The sequence below is a fragment of the Nannospalax galili genome, unplaced genomic scaffold (assembly GCF_000622305.1).
Source record: "Nannospalax galili isolate Female #2095 unplaced genomic scaffold, S.galili_v1.0 scaffold417, whole genome shotgun sequence".
Lineage (NCBI taxonomy): Eukaryota > Metazoa > Chordata > Mammalia > Rodentia > Spalacidae > Nannospalax > Nannospalax galili.
The window spans coordinates 4,474,195-4,491,075 of NW_008340785.1; the positions used below are offsets into that span (position 1 = coordinate 4,474,195).

At 42.5% G+C, this 16,881-nt stretch overlaps 1 protein-coding gene across 1 annotated transcript in view; it reads right to left on the reverse strand.

Annotated features, from left to right (window-relative positions):
- Nus1 (NUS1 dehydrodolichyl diphosphate synthase subunit) overlaps positions 1-8,138 on the reverse strand; it is a 25,240-nt gene extending 17,102 nt beyond the window's left edge. Inside the window, exon 1 of the mRNA XM_008835783.3 lies at positions 7,532-8,138. Within this exon, the coding sequence (XP_008834005.1) occupies positions 7,532-7,946 (415 nt within the window). The 5' untranslated portion in view covers positions 7,947-8,138. The remainder of the gene's footprint in view (positions 1-7,531) is intronic.
- Positions 8,139-16,881: the final 8,743 nt, after the last annotated feature.

The following is a 16,881-nucleotide window of genomic DNA, read 5'->3' on the forward strand; positions in this document are numbered from 1 at the left end:
TCATAAGAGCATACATATATATAACTAAAAGTTACTCGACAAAGAGCAAAGCCAGACAGGCGATACCTTCAGTCGAGTTGTTGGCCAGGATGGATAAAGGCTCTTCCAGACAGTAACCCAACACACTACTGGAACAATGAACAGCAGGCCCCAACTCTATCCAAAGGAATACTGACAATGGATTGCTGTAGATGAGGAACAGCTGATCCTCCTGGAACAGGGACCTCTGGCTGACTAGATTTACCAGAAGGGCAGATAGGGGGGAATTGATCGGGATGCTGACAGCACAGTGGGCAGTGGCAGCGATGGCAGAGTATGGAGGCTCTAGTGGGAGAGGAAGGCTGTCTACCTGATGAGTTTGTATACATGCTCAGATGCCGAGGAGCTCAGAAGGTGGGCGACTACGACCAGCAATAGTCATTTATATAGAGTTTAGAAATGCATGTGAAAACGTCTCAATGTCAATTGCTTTGGAATGAATTCTTCTGTATGAAAAAAAAATTTAAAAAATAATGATTAAAAACAAAAACAAAAAAAAAATCTCTGCTATGAAAGTTAAAATAATGTTTTAGAATCATTTACAGATATCAATATTAGTCTACCCTTACATTCAAACATGTACACATTAACTGGTAATAAAGCCACGACATACATACCTTTCCAAATTAAGAACACCAAATAACAAGAAGCTTAATTAAACACACATGCAGTCAACAAATCTTGTCTGTATTTCTTAAAGGTCGATTCTTTTAAATTCATGTGGAAAGTATAACCAATCCTATAAAATTGCTTTTGCTTTCATTTTATTTTTTAATTAATTAATTTTTCTATTTATTGAGACAGGGTCTCCCGTAGCCCCAGCTGGCCTTGCTATATAGACCAAGCTGGCCTCGATCTCACAAAGACTCACCTGTCTCTGCCTATCCAGTACTGGGATTAATGGTGTGCACCAACATGCCAGGCATAAAATGACTTCTGAAATACACTTTTGATATCAGAATTTTTACAACATTATTCTTTCTAAAGTAATAGACCTTTTAAAAAAAAACTCTAGCAAGAAGTATTTATAATTCTTGAAGAAGAGTGAAAAAACACTGCAACAGACTCTCCTAGCTATTAAGCTCCTCCCCAGCTATGCAATAAAAGCAATATTTATACACAATGCCTTTAAATCGGCTGCCCTTTTTTTTTTCAACTAGAGACCTAAATAAGTAACCTAGTGGTTACTTTCATTTAACTTCAACCCAACTGTATCACAAGGGAACACATACTTACAGTACAATTATTTCAAATTAAAGAAAATGTCTATTAAAATTTTACAGGAGTACCATAGTCATAACATAAATCTTTTAAGTCATTAAGCTATTTTATTTCAAGAGAGGGCCTCAGGATACCTCACAGATCAACAATTATGCTACAACATTAGCATGTTACAGCAAGGGAACAAACATGTAATGATGGCTTTGTATAATGGAACAGGTGCTCTCCAACACAAGAGGTGTGTAAGGTGAACAAGCCCTATGGATCTTCTCAGCTCTGGATGCACATTTTATTTTGGTTTCATCAATATGGGGAAATCAAACACAGGGCCTCACACAAATGAGGCAAGCATTCACCACTGAGCAATATCCCCAGCTATGGCTCCATTCTAAAGATGAAAATGTCTTCGTAAACTCTGCTAATCTGACAAAGTCATAGTCCAATACAGAGTAAGAGCTCCATAAACTTAAATGAGTTGATTAAGCAAATGTCCTATAACTCAAAATGAAAAGTTTACAATGGTGATATAAAAAAAAAAAACTATGTGCCTTAAAATTTCTTTTATAAATAAGTTTTAACATCTATAGATAAGTAACATTTTATTTACCATTATTTGAAGATAATGCAAGACAATCAGTGCTCAAGTGGCTACTGTCAACTCTCTTAACAATGGAAATCAATATAACAAAGATAATAAATATAAAGCTTTTAAGTGATATCTAGTCCAAATTCTAGACCTATTCCTCACTGGATATGAGTTTTGGGCTTTTACTATTCAGTTTCTTGATCTGAAGTCTACTAGACTTACAACATTCTTTAGAGTGGCATGCAGTACATAGTAAGAATTCAACAGATGGCTCAGACAGAAGAGGCACTTGCCTCGAAGTCTAGAGACTAGTTCAATGCCTGGGACCCAAGTAGTAGAAAGACAGAATTGACTCCTGCAACCTGTTCTCTGATCTCCACTCATGCACCCTAAAACACACACACACACACACACACCAAATAAATAAAATGTTTTAAATTTTATTATTTTTATTTTATGTGTATAAGCCATCTCTCCAGCCCTCCCTAAATAAATGTTTTTTAAAAAGCATTCAACAAGAGATAATTATTACTGTTAAAAATTTAATACAGGGCCTGACTGGGGGGTTAAGAGTATTGTTCTTGCAAAGGACCCAAGTTCATTTCCCAACACCCATGTCAAGAGGCTCACAACTGCCCGTAACTCCAGCTCCAGAGGATCAGATCCCACCATCTGGTCTCCAAAGGCACCTGTATTCATGTACATATATCAGAGATACGCATATATAAATTGTGATATAAAATAAAATAAATTTTTTTAGGGGCTGGAGAGATGGCTCATCAGTTAAAAGCACTTGCTGCTCTTGCAGAGCACACAGGTTCAGTTCCCAGCACCCACATGGTGGCTAACAACCATCCATAACTCCAGTTCCAGGAGATTCCATCCCTCCTCTGGTCTCCAGAGGCACTGTATGACACAGGCACACTCACATACATGCAGGCAAAAAGAAAAAAGAAAAGAAAAAAAAGAAATAAGCTAATACATAGATCTAGCACTAAAATTTAATAGGAAGGTATTAAGAATAAAATCATTCCAAACACCAAGAAACAAACAGGATAGAGCCTTTCCAAGACAGAGCAAGGGAGGAAGAATGGAAAGAGACTACTGAAGAGGTGAGCTTGGCGGGATACTCCAAGTGTCAATGATAGAATTTTGGTAAGGAGTTAGCTCTGCCAGAAAAAAGGAGAAGACACTTCAGGATGGTAAGATAAATACAAACAAGAATGAGGTACAAAAAAGGTGAAAATTAGGAATAGAGGTTCTCTTACATGAGTTTCTACATCAAGGAATATAAACACTCCAGGTGTGTTGTTCCGAGTATTAAATACAACCATGTATATACTTGGACTTTCAAAACTTTTGGCACCACTGTACTTTCAACAAAGGAGAACAATCATTAATAAGACTCACACATTCAATAGTTGTCATATGCCAACTTATAAACAAGGGCAAAGTAACTGCATTTTCCTTAAAGCTTCACTGTTGTGACAGAAACTGCAATTCAGTTCATTATGCTCATCTCCAGGATGAGCCCTCCTTTGGATTCAAGGAATATGTACTGACTTCCCACACAGGCTTAACACCAAACCACACTCTGCAAGAGAATCAAAAGTAAGTATACACAGCATCTGTGGGGCTTTTAATTTAGAAACTTCAGGTGCATACATACACATACTAACTTGAAAACAGAAGTGTCTTTAGAGGTACCCAGAGTTCTGAGGAAATCCTGCAACAGAGTCAGATAGAGGCAAGGGAGACTAAGATGGGCTCACAGATACTGAACTATTTGCCAGGAAAAAAGTGAGACTATTCCAGGAGAAGTGATATCAAGCAGCCTAAATACAAATGCAACAAAAGGTACTGAGATTGAAGAGAAATAGTTTGGGAAGGCTGGGCCTTCAATACTAGTGTGAGAAAAGCAGAGCCCCAAAACTCTGCAGAGGACAGATAGCACACACTTAAAAATAAAGAGATAAAAGTAGAAAAAGCGACAAAAGATTTTTGCTGCCTTGTTACTGAATTCTTATATAGAAAATACCTTATCGGAATCATTTCAATTTATAGCAAATAACACTACATCCCACTCCAAATTATACTCACTCATGAAAACCAATGTGACAGATGAATAATGTATGGCGAGTGTGTGTGTGTGTGTGTGTGTGTGTGTCTGTCTGTCTGTCTGTCTATCTGTCTGTGTGTCTGTGCACATATGCTGGAGATTAAGCCTGAGCACTCTACCACTAAGCTATGTCCCTAGCCCATGATTAAACTTATGTAAGGCAAGTAGCAGAGTACCTTTTGTTCTGTGTTAAGGTCAAACTCCAGTGTGCACAAGTGCCATAAAAGTAGCTTGATAAAAATAGAAATTCCCGGGTTCTACTCCTTCAGTTCCACTGGATCAGTAAATTTGATGAATCAGTAATTCCTATAAACATCCCAAGGACTCATTCTCAGGTACTTTTAAATACCTTACTTACAGTAAGGTCCCAGCATGGTGCCAATACAGCTGGGCAGGTTCCATAATATCCAGATACTTTAGAGCAATGTGTACTTCAAGTGAACACAAACATTAACATCCCTAAGGCTGTTAACACCAAAAAATTTACGTAACAGTTATGTCCCAAATTCTTGTTATGATCATTTCCTAAATCATAATCATGTAGACAGTCAAATCTCCTTACCAGAATTCCTAACAATTCCAATTTCCAATAAAAGAATTGGGTATTACTAAGTCATATTACAGTTCTACCTGAATAAAAAAATCAGTCCGACTCTTAGCATTAAGGCCAAACAAGGGTGGACGCAAACTACTGAGAACCACCAGGGTTTCCTTCTGCTGTCTCCATCTTTCAGCACAGCCATTTTCCCATTGAGAAGTTACTGGTTTGTTAATCAGCTTTGGTCTTCAACTGTTTTTGAAAAAGCCTACGTTAGTCATGTAGAATAATCATGTGAAGACAGATATCGTCTCTCTCCAATTCCAGCTATAAACCAGGCATAAAATAGATGACACATTAATGAGAAACCTTTATGACCCTGTTGGCTATCTGACTGTAATTTATGTAAGTGACTCCAAGGAAAATTGCCCAAATGAACAGATTCAACACATTAATTTAGAACGCTATACTTAGGGGTAGATGTCTACAAAGCAACATATAAGCAAAACAGTTGCCCAAGCACATCTTACCTTTTTTTCCAAAACTTCATTAAATAAACTTACCTGGTACATTCACTGTTCCCAACACTCTATTCAATGCTATTGTTCAAGCGAAGTCTAATGGAAAGAGGTGGCATTTCCTATCCACATACAGAGAACAGTGTACTGTTCAAGCTAATCCAAATTTTATTTTTCCTAGGTGCAATGCAACATCACACTCCCTTCTTTCTAGAGGCATATGAGGGCAATTCCACTTCTCAGGGGCTTCCCATTTTCCTCTCCTTAAATAAAATCTCGTCTACTCACTTGTCATTATAATTTGTGTATCAGCCTGAATTAATTTTTAGACTTCCTTCCTTGAGTGTTAACTCCGAGAGGCACCACTTTTTACACGTCTTTGTGCCACAGAGCTCTATACCACAGCAGGTATTCAATGAAAGGAGCATTTATGTGTATGTCAATGGGATTTCAAGTTAAGTATCTATTTAGGAACAGACTTCAACAAAAGCATATTAGGGGAAATAAAGCTTAATCATCTATAACCGCCTCAAAAGTCCAACCCTGTCCTTGTTCATCCTATTTAAAACCGCATCTCTTCCTACACTACTGTCTTTCAGCAAGTCTATCTCCTCCCCCCAGCCTAATCCTGAAGGTTTTCCCACATATTTACATTAGATGCCAGACTCTCGTCACCTGCATGGCCATGCCTGGAGAAGTATGGTACTTACACACCTAACTGCCACTTGCTGAATAAATCAATCAGTCAAGAAGCAGGATAGGTGAACTAAAGGTCTCTTATTCAAACAATGAAATTATACCTTATGCCTTAAAAAATGTTTTTATACTAGTGAACAAAATCCTTGAAGTCCAGTCACTGAAAATATTCCTTAAATCTCCTTTCAGTTCTCACTCAAAACTTGGTTAAAGTTGACTTCCTTTTCATTACCAATCATTTTTTCCTGTAAGAGAGTATGACACAAGATATGTCTGAATCACACCAGAAATGCTCTAACAGGAATTGCAGGAACAAGGAAGTGGTATTGTAAGCCCTGCTAGAAGGCAGCATCTTGTCAAACAACTTATCTATATATTTTCCTTCCTACTGGATGGAAGTCAATCTGCATTACTTAATGTCTGTAATTTTCATCTTTTATTTCCTTATATCCCACAGTACTGATCGCATTGGTTTAGGAAGGGTTAGGAAGGGTTTAGGTGACTGTGTCATCTAACGGTCTCATGACTTGTACCAGTTTGCTGAGTTCTTGAGGAAATTCTGTATCATCAAGTCTCTGAATATATTAAACTTTACCCTTGAAAGCAAATCATGCTTTCAGATGACAGGTTCCTACGGAACCATGTTCTTTGCTGGCTCCAAGGAAGATGATAGAGCAGTCAAAGATCACTACTTATCCTGACCAAACCCTACACTTAAATATCTGGAAAAGATTTAAAGGTTAAACCCAGGTTGTAGCTTCTCTAGAGCACACTGGCAACTTACTGAACAGAGACTACAACGTTTTCTTTCCTGTATACCAGTTCTCCTAACTCATCCTTATCACCATATCTTGAAGGAAATACCAATGCACTTAGGATTCACTGAAATCCAAGCCCAACCTTAAGCTCTCTCCTATTCTTCAATGCCCTACTCAAATTCTATCTCCTCTGCATCAGCTCTAAAGTTCCTCTATTCAAAATTTCTCTCCTTGTAGTTACTTTACTCCTCAACCATCCCACATCACCTAAGTGACTGTGTGCCTTTCTCATCACAAGCCTGAGTCCATGGGATGAAAAGCAAGATTCTAAGAACACAGCACAGTGCTTTAGGGCTATTACCACACAGCGAGTGTTTAATTTTGTCCTTATAAAACTATAGTGAAATTCACTGCCCCAATTACAACTTACAGGAAGACAACTGTATCAAGCACTGTACTGGGTACTGAAGATCAAGGATCAAATAAGATTCTGGGCCTCCAAAGACAGGAGGGCACCATCTTCCTCTGCCTATCCAAACTCTTACGTACTTTTCATGAATTAAATGCCACCTGACTCTAAGAGCTCATTTGGAAAACCTAAGGATACTGTCCATTCTTAAATCCTCCACAGCTTGACCCCATTTAAAAGAATGCCTTGAACTCCTTTGAAGAAGCGCTTAGAAGGAAGCATAGAGGGGTTACAATTCCTATTTCCCCGTTACCACTTTTATGACCTTGGACAGATTCATGATTTGAACCCATTTAGTGAAACAAAGACATAGAGATACCACTATCTTATCGGACTACAATGAAGAATAATTTTTTTAATATTAAAAACCTACTGAACCAAATGCAAGGACTTAGTAAACGCCCGGTAAAGCTGAACTCCCATCCTCGAAAGCGCGGGCACAGAGGTTTGTGCTCTAGGGCGGAGGGCCACCGGAACTCGTAGGGCCGGGAAGACGGCCTCTCACGGCGACCCAGGGCACTCTGGCCACACTCGCAGTCCTCGGGCTCGGAGGCGCAAGTGCCATCCCACTTCCCACCGGGCCTCACCTTGGTGGTCGTAGACGCTAATGTAGGAGATCCCCACGGCCATACACCACACCACGAGGCTAGCGATGTCTGAGAAGCTGGGCTCCTGCTCCACCTCGGTGATCACCAGGCCCATGTGCACGGGCAGCTTCTGCAGGGACCGGGCGTCCGCGCGCCACCGCATCCGGCGGTGGGAGGCGGCCGGTCCGGGCCCCCCGTGCGGGTGCCGGTGGTGACGCCGGTTCCTGCCGACGGCCGGGGGCTTGCGAAGAGTGAAGCCGAGCGGCGCTAGGACCGCGGCAGAGGCGGCGCGACAGCAGCGCCGCCAGATCCAGTTCCAGATGCCGAAGCGAACGCGGAGCCAGGAGGTGAGCGTGCGGTGCAGGCAGAGCAGCGCGTGCAGCACCCGCCACACCAGCTCGTACAGCCCCGTCATACTCCTGTGGCGCTCGGGCACCGTCTCCTCCCTCCGGCCCACACCCGCGGCACGACGGCGTTTTATCCGCCCCTGCAGCCGGCGCGGGCCATCGCTCCGCGTCCCCCCACCCCCCGGGCCCGAGGCCCTCGCCACTGCCAACACCTCACCTCGCCCCCACCGCCATCTTCCTCCGTCGTCCTCAGCCCCGCCCCCGCGAGTACATGGAAAGTTCTGATTGGCTGCCGGGGAACTCGGACGTGACTTGGAGTCAAGGCTACGGCCTGCGCGGCTCTACTCGGGAGGGCGCGCGCCTGTGAATGAGTCTGGCCGGAGACCGAGGGCGCCCCCTGGGGGTGGGAGGGTGAAGAGCCAACACCGCTGACCCTTTTCCCCTGTATCCCAATGAAGTTCAGAAGTCTGTTGGCCGGTTCCGGACAGCAGAGGAACTGGGCGACTCTTGCTGCCGATCTCCTCTTGACACTGACAAACTATTCGCAAGGAGCTGAAGGTGATTTGAGTGCACTGGAAATCACAGAAAGACCTGAAGGTGGAAAGCTGACCTTAGCAAGTGTAAATGCTGGAGACCAACTAGGGACCCCAAATGGAAAATGTTCTCGAAGGCTGGAGTCTGTGTTTGAAGATGTCTCGCCACAGTTCGTCCAGTCCTCCACCCAGAATAAAACTTTCCAGAATGGGAATAAGGGCCTTCAATGTTGTACCTGGAAACAGAATTGTGATGAAGCTGTTAGGGTCAGAGCATGGCTTGGCAGCCGTAACAAGTCAGGCTCTGCTACCCACACTCGGTAGACCTGTGGAACAAACAAGTGATGGTGAGAAAGGGATCGATTCAGTGTGGCCTCATTGGGACGAAAACCATGGAAAGAAGACCAGAGTCCAGTGATCCGCACACACACACCAGGTCCATGTCGAGGGCCCGGACTTGAGGTTTAAGTTCAAATAAAAAGCAAGAGGTATACGTAGCTAAGAAGTCCTGGTCAAGGTGTTGTCCCACCCACCATCATTGTGTTAGCCCCAGTGTCTCCTGCAAAGTTGTCTGACAAGTTGTGAGCACTGTGTGAAATCTCTTTCCTGGAGACACACTGCCCTCTGACTTGCACCAGGTTCAAATCTTTCCCTGAGACTCTTGGAAAAAAATCCAATTTCTTGGGATCCATTGTTCTGATAGTCCAGTAGCTAAGGGAGGGTATGAGGATCGCCATTCCTGCCAGGACAGTTTCAGAATCCTATCTGGCTGTCCACCACTTACACGTAAAAGAGGGTCCACCACTGAGGACCTGGTCACTTCATTCATTCATTCATTCATTCATTCATTTAGTAAGTGATTATGACTACTAGTTACGAACTAGGTTTGCAGGGAATGGGAAAATGAGAATGATGCCGGAGGTCAGTTCCCCTGCCATTTGATGTCCACTGCCCTCAGCCTTGTCATACATTTAGCCCTAAATTCTAGCCAATCTGGTCTTAAACTGATCCTGTAGGCTAGCTCTGAATGTCCCTGCAGCAGTTATGGCTCTTTATTGTCCCCCTTGAAGGGCTCAAACTCTTCCTTCTGAATTCCTTTTCCCAGCAAGGTATTACCCAAATCCCAACCCATTTCTCAAGGCTTATTTCCCATCATGTAGCTTATGCCTGTGCATGTATTGTATTGCTCATATGACACTCGTATGTAGGCCTGGTTGCCCTTGAGCTCACAGAGAATCACTTGTCTCTGCCTCCTGAGTGCATCACCACAACCGATGATCTCAGAAAATTTAGAAATGCTGTTCTATTACAAACAAACGCAGCTTCTTTGCTTTCCCAGTCCCCAACATTCTGATTGTGGTCTTTCAGAAGGAGTGGGGGGATTACATCACATATGTATCAACAGGAAGTTCAGCTGATCAGGATTCAAACTACACTCACCAAACTCACGATTGTCTTCTGGACTGTACCTATCTGGTACAGAGAGGCAGAACTTAGCTCCTCTTGAGTCTGATTATCTTGTTGTGGGCAAAGAAAAGTACCCTGTGTCCTAATGACAACCTAAAGCACTTTCACAAGTTTTGTAAAAAATCCCCAAGGTAACATTTGCATAATACAGAGAAGCACAAAGGATACTTGTCAGCAGTCACAAGTAACCCCAATACTTGCCTGCATTCATCCAATCCGAGACTGTAATTGGGTGTGGAATGCAGCCAATGGAGCAGATTGAAAGAGGTTTGGGTTTGGGGTTTTTGTTTTTGTTTTTTGTTATTGTTTTGGCTATAACAGCAATTATCATAATATCAACTCTGTATCTTTGCAGAATCTGGCTACCAGGGCCACAGTGGTTGCTTTTTAGCAATTTATTTTCAGCCCCTCTTTTTGCTGAATGCTATCCCTGTAGTGAGAAACAGGCAAATTATCTTTTATCCTAGCTACAAAGAAGGTCATAGTAACTGAAATGTATTTCCATAGAAAGACCTGCACAACTGTAAGCTCACTATGCAGACCACTGCAAGCAGTGATAACAGGTGGGGTCTGCAGGGACAAAAGGTGTGTGTCACCATCCTGGCTTGCAAACATTCTTAGCAAAATTTTTGTCCTATCTACCAAACAAAATGGTTTTTTTTCTATATTTTTCTAATGTCTCTCAATTTGGTATGCTAGGCATGCATCTGCCTGTAGTCCAAACATTTAAAGCATTTTCAACCTGGTTTATTTATTTCTTTGTAATTTATTTATTTATTTATTTATTTATTTATTTATCTATTTATTTATTATGTGTCTGAGTGCTTGCCTGCAAGTGTGGCTCAAACATTCTTATTATCACTTCTATTCTGAAAACATCCAGTCATCTTAGTCTTTAAACGCAAATCTTTCTTTACTAAAATATCTCCATTTCCATATCCTCTTACCATTTCTTTTCACCTTATTTCCTTTTTTAATACCATGAAACATAACAACATTCACCAACAAATTTACCACTTGTTGCAGAGCATGGTTGAGGGGTTGCTAACAGGTACACGGGTGACCTGAGAACAGTTGCATTGGATGTATTTTCCATAACCTGTCAATCCCCCTCTTTCTAGCCTTTTCCCAGATTATAATTAGGGCAGAATTGCATGTAGCTGGCTAGAAAGAGTGGTTGGATTCTTGGGTGAGTATCCAGTGACCCTGCTTACCCCCTTTATTTGTGTAGAAACACAGTAGTCAAGCAAACATTATCAAATTGATGTTTACAATAAACCTCATAAGGGTGACAGTGAGGGCAGACAAGACTAGGAGCTAAAGCATAGAGGAAGCCTGATGTGCTGGATAGCTTTAGTGTCAACTTGACATACCTGGGGTGAGGGAGCCTCAATTGGGGAATTACCTCTATTGGACTGGCCTGTGGCCATGTCTGAGGGGCATCTTCTTGATGAGTGATGTGGGAGGGCCCAACCCACTGTGGGTGGTACCACCCCTGGGCAGGTGGGCCTGTGTTGCATAAGAAAGCAGGCTGAGCAGGGGCCAGGGGAGCAAGCCAGTAGGCAGCATTCCTCCATGGCCTGTGCGCCAGCTCCTGCCTCCAGATTCCTGCCCTGAGTTCCTACCTTGGGCTGCCTGATGAACTGTGACCTGGGAGATGTAAGACAAATAAACCCTTTCCTCCCCAAGTTGGTATTGGTCAGAGTATTTTGTCACAGCAATGAAGAAACAAACCAGGACACCTGGTTCTTCAGGAGACAGGAAACCTGAAAACAAACTTGCAGTGAGCTGCCAGCAGGGTTCAGGACAGTGCTTGATTGCTTTGTGTCTTGGGGTATCAGAGAGGTCCAGGGACCTTGGGGTGGAGGAAGGTCAATTTGTGTTCTCTCCCATTCATTCCAGTCCTCTCTTACTGCCCAGCAGAGGCCTAGGGAACTGCTTGCTGGAAATGCTGGCCAGAGAGGGTCAGGAAAGTGCCTTAGCAAGGCCTGCATAGAGCTCCAGTTGAGCGTCATGCAGAAAACAGGTGTTTGGAAAATAAGGTGTTTCATGGAGACCATATATTTAAATAAGTCTATGTTTATATATAATAGTAACCAAGAGTTGACATTTTCCATTGTTGGAAACATTTGGACAGCCTTTAGAAATTAATGTTTTGCAAAACAATGTAAAAAATTGAAATGATCACCTTTAGAAATAAGGAATTTTCATATAAAAAGATCAAAAACAGTCCCCTTTAACAAGAGGTAAATATGAAAAATAGTCAGTTTTAGAAACCAGTAAATATACCATATAAAGTCAAATCCAAAATAATGTTTTTTAGAAACAAGTCAAAACAATGCAAAAACCCTAATATAGTTCTTTTAAAAAATAATTTATTTAGTTTTTGTTTTTTATGCATATGAGTATATTGCCTACATGTATATAAGTGCACCCGTGACATGGAGTGCCCACAAAGGTCAGAAGAGCATGTCAGATTCCCCTGGAACTGGAGTTAGGGATGGTTGTTAACCTCATGTGGGTGCTAGGAATCGAACCTGAGTCCTCTACAAGAGCCATCTCTCTAGCCTCCAGTTATTTAAAAAAAAAAAAAAGCAGTTAATAAATTGTACAAAAGGATATCAAAATCCAAAAAATTTACCATGGAGGTCTGTTGTTACCGTCTTAGTCTGTCATAAAAATGTATTGATCTCATTGCCTATCCAATGCATTGATCAAGAATACCAACAAACAGCTGAATGCAATGAAAATATACTAAGAAAAATCAGTCTGAAATATAAGAAGTGAAACACATAGCTGCTTTCGGGAACAACAGAGCCCTGCAAACCACAGTCCTGGGAGAAAAGGATGGTGCAGACCAGGTGCTGAGGGCTGCAGGGGTTGCCCAGGCGAGGGGGAGAGGGAGTGCTAGCTACCAGCTGGGATTTGCAGAGACAGAGAGGAGGGGTGGGGAGGAATGCTCAGTGGGATGCCTGTCAGGCAGTGTGGAAGAGAGGAAAATCAAAAGCAGCAGAAGATTTTAAAGGGGGACAGAGGGGACAGAGGACAGGAGCGAAGGTGGAAGAGGGTTTTTGTTGTTGTTGTTTGTTTGTTTGTTTTTGTTTTTGTTGTTGGTTTTGTTTTGCTTGAGATGGGGTCCCCCTGTATCCCCAGGTGGCCTGGAACTCACTATGTAGACCAGGCTGGCCTTCAACTCACAGAGATCCACCTGCCTCTGCCTCCTGAGTGCTGGAATCAAATGTGTGTGCCACCATGCCCAGCCCAGAAGAGGGCTTTAAAAACCATGCCATCCCGGCAACTTTGAAATAGAGATATGACCCCTCCTGACGTTCCATGCCATATGAGCCGGGGAGGGTCCCAGGCCAGAGGGGGTGAATCTATGAGTGGGGTGGTGTGACTGGAGATTTCCTGTCCTGGGAAGGAAAGGGGGAGACAGTTTGAGGAGTCAGTAGATAAAAGACAGAACAAACTGCAGACAACCTCAGAGGATGGAGTTTACTGGAACTGTCAATATAATCCCTGACGAGGGACTAGCACCACTCAGGTAGCATAGGTGACTAGGGTAGAGGAACTCTTCCCTTGGTAAGAGGCCAGTACCCCTGGTAGCTTCTGGATCGCCACAGAGCCAAAGTGGGCTCAGAGGACAGTTCAGCTCTTCTGTCCTTGAGACAGATGTCAAAAATACAAGACAGGACAACAGTGGTAGCACTGGTCCCTAAGTACCCCGTTTCCAACCCAAGGGATGTATCGAATCATTCACACAGCAATTCAGACGGCCATGCATTCAAACAAACCAAATCCCAACTTCTCCTGAGAGAAAGAAAACAGAAAAGCAAATCTGGAGGGAAGGCTCCCAGTCAGGCCCAGCTTTCTCAAACTGAAACCAGAAACAGCAGGAGTCCTCAGCGACTGGTGTCACAGCATAGTACTAGAGGATGGAGGGAAAGCTCCTCCTCAGGAGTATCCTTGCCAACCTGAAACCAAAACTGAAGACTTACCTCCTAGGAGGAGTTAGAAGGTCTCACCAGTTTTTGTGTCCCAGAACACACCAGTCATTCCAGACTTCTCTGAGTTCAGATAGGAGGAACTTAACCCTAGAGCACCTCCCCTGCAACCTTCTCACTCTGTGTGTGTGTGTGTGTGTGCGTGTCTGTCTGTCTGTCTGTCTGTCTGTCTCCCTGGGGACCTCAATTTGTCATGCCCAGGAAAGAGAAATACAGACCACCACCACACTTAAGCCAATTAAGAGAAAAGGGAGTCCTTTATTGATTAGCACATGACTGAGAGCATCTAGTGCCTCCAAAACATCACTCAGTGCTGAAGCTCAGGGGTACAGAGATGAAAAAAACATAATAACAGTTTGGACCAGACGGAAGTCAGACTTCACTACAGTGATTATTTTGGTTATAATTTAGCAGGTTTTTTGGTTGTATTTCTAGGCCATAGTCAGGGTCATGAAAAGCCCTGGATGTTTTGCTGGGGGAGGCTAGTGGCTGGGAAGAATGCAGAAGTAGGCACAGCCTGGAGTCAGGACTGACGCAGGACAAGATGGCATTTTGTACTGCTACTTCACCTGGCTCCCACGCTTGCCAGTCTGACAAGATTAGCACCATCAATCACATGACCCAGTGGCCAGTTCTCAGATCTGCAAGCTGCATCTTTTTACTGCTTTGAATTACAAACTAAAGCAAAAGATTTCTGGCAACATCTCTGACAATCCCCTCTAATATGTGGATCCTGCTCTCTTGCCAATTGCTTTTCTTCAAGAGTAACAGAAGCAAGTAAACAAGTCCCCTAGGCTAAGGATGCTCAGCTTCCTAAGAGGGGTAGAGCAGTGAAGGACCATTTTCTATACTCAGGACAATTCTGGGTGGCTTTGTACTAACACCATTCTCCCCCTTTCTCTCCCCTAGTTAGTTCTCAGGAATAACTGTAGATGTGTTTGGAATTGAACATGTCACGATATCAAGGTGTTGACCTGACATCCCAGGCTTTGTTCTAATACAGCCCTAGAAATGGAATGTTCTCCAGTACTTTAACTTAGCAAGTTGCACAACTTATAAAACCCAGCATAGACTGCTTTCTGGATCCTTCATCTGCAGTAGAAGTGAGACATGTGAAAATAAGACTCCATTGTCCCTGGACAACTTTTGAGGACAGACTCATGAGTCTGTCAAGAGACTTTGGTTGTCCCCCTTGGCCTTTTTGTAATAAACATACTCCATGTACTTAGATGTACATCTGTTTTGCCTCATTAGACTGGGACAATAGTAAAAGTGCATCCAACATACAGTGGTTGGCGTGGCCACCACACAGTGAATCTTTCACGTCTGGCAGTGGTTCCCAAGCACTAGCTCTTTTCTACACTCAAAGAACATCTTTCATTCTCAGCCACAATCCTGAAATAATGGAAAAACCACAGTGGATGTCTTGTGCTATCTCTGTAGTCACATAGTTTAGGAAGTCCTCTGTCTTCTAAAGATTTTCTTATTTAAAATTAAAAAAAAAGAGAGTTAATTTGGCAGTTTAAGGAAATTTGGGTTCCTGAATATAAAATTCGGACTTGTTAAATGTATTTAACTTACTACCCCCTAAATTTGATCAACAAAACAATTTACTTATGCAGCCTCAGAAAGACATTAAATCCTAAATATTAGAGACTGTATTTACTTTTCAGTTATAACATCCATTATTTTAATGTAATCCTCTGAGCATGTGACCAATGCAGGCATTGTGAAACCATTTTTCCCTTACAGAAAAGAACAATTTACAAGCAATTAAGAATAATGAATGAGGAGTTGGGTTTCGATTCAACAGACCCTGCTGCAGCCTGCTTAACCTCTTACTCCCTTCCCTGTAACCTTATCTGCAAAGTGGAGTTGGCTCTGTGTATGTTCTTGGCTCATAATGTTCATGGTTCAAGGCTAATGATGTTCCTGGCTTTATCTGGTTGTTGTAATAACTAAAGCAATGATGTGCTTAGAGTACTTAGTGTACTGTCTGGTCTGTAGTATGTGCTCAGAAATTTAACCTACTGAGGGAAAAAAATCAATCAAAGCTTCAGTGTATAGTATTTATTCTAGAGTAAATTAATGGTTGAAATACTATAAATTGCCTTAAAAACGGATTTTTCCCCTCACTAAATGGTAAAACCCCTCTCAATAAAAATAAAGAAGCATGGTCCATCTCATTTTGAAGCATCAAGGATGACAATATTGAGAAAAAAAATACTGACTCAAATAATACACTTGGGTTTCCAAGCCATGTTCTAAGAGGAATAAAGTTAGCATAAATAAATAAATGAAGGTTATTTAGCTGAGTGTGGTGATGCACCTTAATAGCCCCCGCACTTGGGAGGTGGAGGCAGGAGAATCAGTATAGGTTCATCCTCGGTAACTAGGGAATTTGTGGTCATCCTGGGTTACATGAAAATTTGTCTCAAAAAAAAAAAAAAGCCAAATAAGCGATAACAAGATGAGTTAACAGGTAAGTGCTCTTGCCAAGCTGGCCTGATGACTTGAGTTCAATTCCCACCATGGAAAGAGGGATCTAACACCTAAGAGTTATCCTCTTGACCTCCATACATGTGCCCTGCCATGTTTCCACCCACACATACACACTGTGGTGGTTTGAATGAGAATAGGATCCAAGTAGTTGCACACTGGGTCAGTTGGTGGCACTATTTGGAGAGGGTCATGGAACATTTTAGAGGTGTGGGCATGCTGGAGGAAGCATGTCACTGAAGGCTGGCTTTGAAAGTATCTAGCTTGCCCACTTCCAGTCTGCCTCACTCTGCTTGCTGTGCCTGCCTGAATATGTGAGCACTCAAGCTTTTGGCTTCATCTGCCTGCTGCCATACCTTCCCTCATGATGGACTCTTACCCCTCTGGAACTATAAGCCAAATACACTCTTCCTTCTATAAGCACCTTGGTCATGGAGCTTTATCACAGCAACAGAAAAGTAACTAATACACAGACACAGATACACATACACACATCAATA